At 40.0% G+C, this 6,599-nt stretch overlaps 1 protein-coding gene across 1 annotated transcript in view; it reads right to left on the bottom strand.

Moving 5' to 3' along the window:
- Nucleotides 1–1,679: 1,679 nt before the first annotated feature.
- Nucleotides 1,680–6,599, bottom strand: part of LOC107745552 (chromodomain-helicase-DNA-binding protein 9-like) — a 75,209-nt gene continuing 70,289 nt past the window's right edge. Inside the window, 5 exon segments of the mRNA XM_016559443.1 lie at nucleotides 1,680–4,440; nucleotides 4,443–4,857; nucleotides 5,859–5,963; nucleotides 6,045–6,182; nucleotides 6,267–6,488. Of these exon segments, the coding sequence (XP_016414929.1) occupies nucleotides 3,992–4,440; nucleotides 4,443–4,857; nucleotides 5,859–5,963; nucleotides 6,045–6,182; nucleotides 6,267–6,488 (1,329 nt within the window). The 3' untranslated portion in view covers nucleotides 1,680–3,991.

Below are 6,599 nucleotides of genomic sequence, written 5' to 3'. Positions count from 1 at the left end.
AAAATGTAAGTTGTTCAGTGGACTTTGAAAATTTGCTTTGCTTGAGAAAATAAAAATATACAGTTAGTGTTTTTTTTTTTTCTTTTGATTTAGTCGAGTTGGTTTTGCATCAAACACAATGTGATTATCGGCAATCGAGATCTGACAGCAACAGCGCATTTTTTCGCTTGAGCGAGCACTTCAAGAACAGTTTACCTCGCGCATTAAATCTGCCGCAGACCAGCACATCACTGAGAACGCGCTATAATCCTGACGAGTCATAGCAACAGAGCGGAGGCGAGAAAGCTGCAGAGAATCCGCACGCCCGGAAGCTACCGCAACTGACAGATTTACAGAAAATTACTGCCGTTTGGCAAAAAAATAATTTTACGTACTTATTCCTAACTCTTTAAATTACATTTCAAATGACAAGGGATCAATTTATAATCATGTTTATATGAATTATCCCGTGAATTTATTCTCTCAAATGGCCTGGGTATGCGGAGCATTCGCAGTTTATATGGACGGGACGCCACTGGAATACAGGTGTGTAACATCACGCAGGTCTGTTTGTTTTCTGATGGGACTGGCAGAGGTGCAGCTGTAGAGATCTCTCTCCAGATTACAAACATCCTGAGGGAGAGAAACCACTGTGCTATCAGGACCACTCGTGTTGTTCACTAATTCATTTTCTTTGTACCAAGTTTCAGAAACATGGAAGTAGCCAAATGTCACCATGCTCAACTCTCACAACCCACATCACAGTCTTCTCTAGTTATAGCATATAGTTTATAGTTTTGTCCAGGTTTTATGATCATGACACCATCTTTTTCACTTTTTAGCACTGGTTTCTGTGATTCAAATTTTATCACTTGCAGCACTTTCATGAATGTTGGCTTTGTGAAGTTTTCCTGGAAGCAGGATCTTCCAGGTGAATATTGAGATTTGCTGTCACTTTTGCTGCAGTAGTTCTGTGTTATTTGGACACAGTCCTTCTTAGTGTTTAATGTCCCTATCATTCACTCTCATGTTTTCACCCACTATTTTTCTTCATGAAGTCTAGCCAAGCTTTGTGTACACAGTCAAAATTGTAGCCTACACAATTTATATTAACCCCTATAATAATGGTTAACATTACTTTGTCCAAGCCCTGTAACAATGTGTATTATTTTGCTTGATGAGGTCACAATCACAAATCACAAGTCATCTGTGCTGTTGTTCCTGACAAGTGTTTTAATGTGATTCACTTATTGGGCATTTGTTCACTGTGTTGTCCATGTCAATACCATTGGTAGCTGATGTCCTTTGAAATTACAACCGCAATCAAACAAGGTCAGTTTATCATCACAGATTAATAAAAACATTTTTAGATTTTTTTTATTTTAGACAGTTTTAGATTTTAATAACTGGTGCTTCAGCTCAAAACAAACAAATACATTTGACAAATTTCACATGAGACAAGATTTTTTTCTGTAGAGTCAGAATATGTTTAATAAAAATAATTAAACCTCAATTTCTTCTATAGAACTTCATAGAAAGTAATTCAATAAATTACAAACTTTTTAAGACATGTATCCTGCACTACAAGAAGCATTAATTGACTACACAGGCCACAACTTGCAAGTATTGCAGCTGTCCAAAAACACATTTTAGCAAAAAAAAAATAAAAAAATAAAAAAAAGGGAGGGGCTTTACTTCCAAAATATTGAAAATATGAAACAAAATAAGCCATGGAAACATATGAGTCTGTCAATTCAATCATTCACATAATTGAAAACAAACGTTTATTTGCAGTAGTGTATTTCTATTTCATTTGCTGTTGCATGATGGATGTCATTGTCTTTGTGCCACAACGGCAAATCTTGCCCTGATTCTGGTCAGTAGTCCAGCGGTTCATAATGCAACATGAAATACAACCAAAATATTGAATTAATGTACATATGATAAAAAAAGAAAGAAAATCGACATAAATGTCCAATTCTCAGTCAAACCTGCAATTCTTCTCAGAACATCATTCAGTTAAATGAGATGCTAACGCTGTCAAAAAAAGAGGATCTATATAAGTTTCATGTGCGGTTTTGGGAAGAAGTGGAAAGCAGCAATACCTGTACACAGTTTCAAAGTGCGTGGCTCAGCACGAACTAACTGGAAAGAGGGAGCTCTGATGCCACAGTGGAGAGGAGATGGCATTCAGAACATCTAATGAGGCAAAATTACACTCAGAGAGATAAGAGAGAGGGCATCTGTGTGAAAACATGAATGAAATCAAACATGCTTGGAAAGACCATTAATTGTGTTCACTAGTGAGACAGGCAAAGAGAGTTGCATTGTGCAGTGCATCCCGAAGAAATTTGCATCACAAATGGAAATACTTCAGTAGCCGAACCTGAATATGAACTAACGTGACGCAGCAGAGACTCGCATGAATCAAATGAGCCTAACAGTCTAGAACAAGCACATCAGCACATGTAACAGAAATCAAATCACATACACGTCCTGATTCAAAACGCCAATGAGGTTCATCGTGTTGGCCGAGGTGCTGGATTGCGACGTATTATGAGGGACAGACACTGAAGTATGGCATAAGGACACTTCTAGATCAGTCATTTACACCTAACAGCAGCGAGGCGACTACGTGGATCTGCAAAATTACAGACGTATTTTGTCAGACTAAAGGAACGTGTGATTTTTGACCTTTATAACATTTAACAACCCTACTATCAATTCTGAGGACTTCATGCGCACTGATCAAGTAACTGAAATGCTACTGCAAATGCTTGAATTCCTCTCAATTTTACCAACTAATATGACAATACTGTAGCAGTCTGTGGAAAAGAGAGGCTATACGCACTGCTGTTTGTCACAAGGGGGTTTATATGTGAGGCCAACAGGACCTTGGACACATAGATTTTCATGCAAATTGAGGCAACAGTGTTCATATGCACAGAACATCACTCACACACACACACACACACACACACACACACACAGTGCTGTCTGAACGCTAAAAGAAACATGAATATATGGATGTGAAAGAAGTGGTCTGAAAAAGAACCAAGAGTTATGTTTGCCGGAAACATGCACGCACACCGATTTCAGGCATTGTAAGGAATGTATTCCTAAAAGAATGTCTGGATCACTGTAGACGTCACTGTACAGCAAGATGGATCGCCTGCACCCATGTACAAAACTCAAATCTTTGGGTAAAATAGCTGTATGAAGAGAATTTAAAAGAAAGAAAGAAAAAGGAAGAAAGAAACAAATGGAAAGGAAAGAAAGGAATAAAATAATAGAAACAGTAAAGAAAGAACAGACCTTGGGCAGGATGCAGTGTGTCTGGGACAGTAAACAGATGCACAAATCCCAAGAGAAGTGAATGAACAAGAACTTGTGTGATGGATAAATGAATCAATGAAAGAACGAACGAACGAACGCAGGGTCTCTACAGCTTCAGTGACATTCATAAGCTGCCTGTGTGTTATTGCTGTGGATCTGTAGGTATGCTCTGTGAAGTCTGTGTGTTCAGGATCCTGCTCAAGTATTTACAAATGAAACCCAAACAGTCGATGTGTTCTTTCTCCCAAAACAAAATATATTAATTATACAGCTCTGCAATGAGCAACAGCATCCTCATTTCTTTAATAAAATTAAATCCTGACATAGCTATAACAATAATGCCTTTTAGTTTTTGCTTCTTGTCTGTTGCAATTTTACATCATGGTGTAATACAATTTCACAAAGTTTTTTTTTTCTTTTCCCACATGCAAAACGTCTCTTCGAAACGACATTGTACCTAAACAAACACTGAAATCTCATTTCTGTTTCTCTAGGATCTCCGTTTTCTGTTTGTTTGTTTTTTCATCTTCATTACACAACACATTATTTATTATATTTACATGGAAACAAAAACATGATGTAGTAAATGCAGGATAACTCCTATATGTGTTTATATGTATACATTTCTAAGAGATGTATATAAATATATAATATTTATTTATACATGTATAAAGACTCAGTCTTCGTCGCTGGAATCGGAATCCTCGGATGACGAGGAGGAGCTGTCGGACCCGGAGGAGGATGACTCTGCCTTGGCCGAGCCCTCTGGACCACTGGTATCCTTCTTTTCGTCTGGCTCCTCCCCATCATCGCTGTCTTTGTCCTCTGAGTGGCTGGGCAGCTGGGCCGTGGCTTCAGAGGCAGCAGTTTGCAGCGGTGGGGTTGGCTGAGTGTTTGCAGCTTGCGGCTGATTGGCCACAGGCAGGTTAAGGCCTGGAGTAAGAAGCATCCCTGGGTAGAACATACTAGAGAGGAGAAGGGGGTTGAGGGCCAGTGAGTGGCCTGAAGCAGAAGCACTTGTTTGATTTGTGTTGGCGGCCATCGAGGTGGTGGCTTTGGAGCTTTGACCCTCTGTCCTTTCCGCTTTGCCATTCGGACTCAAAGTCTCAGCCGGCCCTTTGGGTGTGTCTTCTTTTTCCTGTCCTCGTTGCTCGTCAAAGCCACACCCGCCGCTTCCTGTTTTCCAAGGATACCACTCATTCCGAGGAGGTTCGGCAGCCCGGTCATTCCAGACAGCATCATCGGAAACATGGCGGCCATGTTGGTGGGGTCGTGAGGCAGTCCCATGAGGCCAGTGGTGAGTTGGAGAGACTGGAGGCTCTGGAGGTTGTGCTGAAGAGCTTGAAGACTAGGCAGGTCCAGCCCGGCGAGGAGGCCGTTTGTTAGGAGTGGGTTGAGCCCCAGGGCGGCGTTGGCACTGGGACTGGCCACAGTGGCTGCTTTAGCCAAAGCATTTTTGGGACGTCGACCTCGTCGGCTCACTTCTTCAGGAACGATGGGGCCGGTCAGGATGCGGTCAAACATACTTTCAGGAAGGTAACCCTGGAAACACAAATTCATCTGTTATGTAAGTAGGAAAAAAAATCCATAAAGTTTTAGTTAATATATGGAGTTTAATGTTTCCTTAAGGTTTTGTAAAATTATAATCATATTTTAGGGCTGTCATCATTTTCATTACACAATTATTGTGGCCAAAAGAATCCACGATAATGTTAATATTACGACAACTATAGAAATATAATATATATATATATATATATATATATATTGCTATCAGCCAAATTCATTTAGCGTTTTCTCATTTTTTGGCCACTGAAAAACTCAAAATATGAGTGTATGAAGGTGGACAGAGAGGTTGTAACCATAACTGTACAAAAAGAACTTAGTGTTGATCGGCACTTCCTGCAGACTGGGGTGACTAACACCACAAATTCGGCTCACTTCTTCAGGAACGATGGGGCCGGTCAGGATGCGGTCAAACATACTTTCAGGAAGGTAACCCTGGAAACACAAATTCATCTGTTATGTAAGTAGGAAAAAAAATCCATAAAGTTTTAGTTAATATATGGAGTTTAATGTTTCCTTAAGGTTTTGTAAAATTATAATCATATTTTAGGGCTGTCATCATTTTCATTACACAATTATTGTGGCCAGAGGTTGTAACCATAACTGTACAAAAAGAACTTAGTGTTGATCGGCACTTCCTGCAGACTGGGGTGACTAACACCACAAATTTTTTATGAAATCCAAAAAACTCCCACACTGACAAGCTTACTTTTATGGGTGTGGGTAGAATGTCTCCTTCAACGTGATTTAGTGTGGCAACAGTAGCTACACACTGTGTAGTTGTCTTCTTTCTGACAGGTGGTAGCCAGCATTACCCGGTGCTGGATTATTTACAATATTATCTTATGTGTAGTACTAACACAATATTATTTATTTTTTAAAATACTATGGTTATTGTCATACCAGTATATTGCGACACTTCTAATTTATGTTATTGCGCTGTATTTGGAATGGAAAATGTTTCTCTTTTTACTCACAGACTGTTTAACAACGTCAGCCCACTCTGGTGGGACCCCATACTCTGGATTCTCCTGCAGGAACCGGCTTAAATCTTTCAGAGGAGGAGCAAATGCACCACCAATCTGGAACAAAGAAATATAAAACAAGAATTACAAACACCAAAAAAAATCTGTCCACAAAATCTATAGCCATCACATACTTACCTTGCGAGCATTTCGCCTGTTGATGATCTGTACTCGCTCTTCTCCAGTCAGGCTGTTGATGTCAATTTTGTTGGGGTTTCTGCAGCGATGTCTCTTCTGTTTTGGTCTGTCATCTTGAAACTGCGGCTTGTTTGCACTCTGCAAAAAAGTTATGATCAGAAACTTATTCTTACGAACAGCCATCTGAAAGGATAACTTGTTTATTTTTTTAATGGTATTTACAGGAATGAAAGCTCCAACATCTGCCACGAAGCCTGGGTGTTCTTTTAGCCACTGGTCAAGATCTTTCCGTTTTGGAGCATCTTCTCCAGCTAGTCGCGTCCCATCTTTGAGGCTAATGACGGGAACGCGACTATCTGTATCAAGGGTGCTAAGCCCCTGAGGTGTGCTCAGTCCAGGGGGAGCGGATGTACTGGCAACACTGCCACTCCAGCCAGCAGGAGCCTGCAAATGTAGGTCATGCGTTTGCCTCATTGATACTGAAGTGTGCCACTTTCTAGATTTCTAAATATAAAATGAAAAAGTAAAAAAAAAAAAAAAGGTCATAAGTGAGTC

Source organism: Sinocyclocheilus rhinocerous, unplaced genomic scaffold, assembly GCF_001515625.1.
Source record: "Sinocyclocheilus rhinocerous isolate Xijiao unplaced genomic scaffold, SAMN03320098_v1.1 scaffold2906, whole genome shotgun sequence".
Lineage (NCBI taxonomy): Eukaryota > Metazoa > Chordata > Actinopteri > Cypriniformes > Cyprinidae > Sinocyclocheilus > Sinocyclocheilus rhinocerous.
This window is presented reverse-complemented; position numbering and strand designations above follow the sequence as displayed.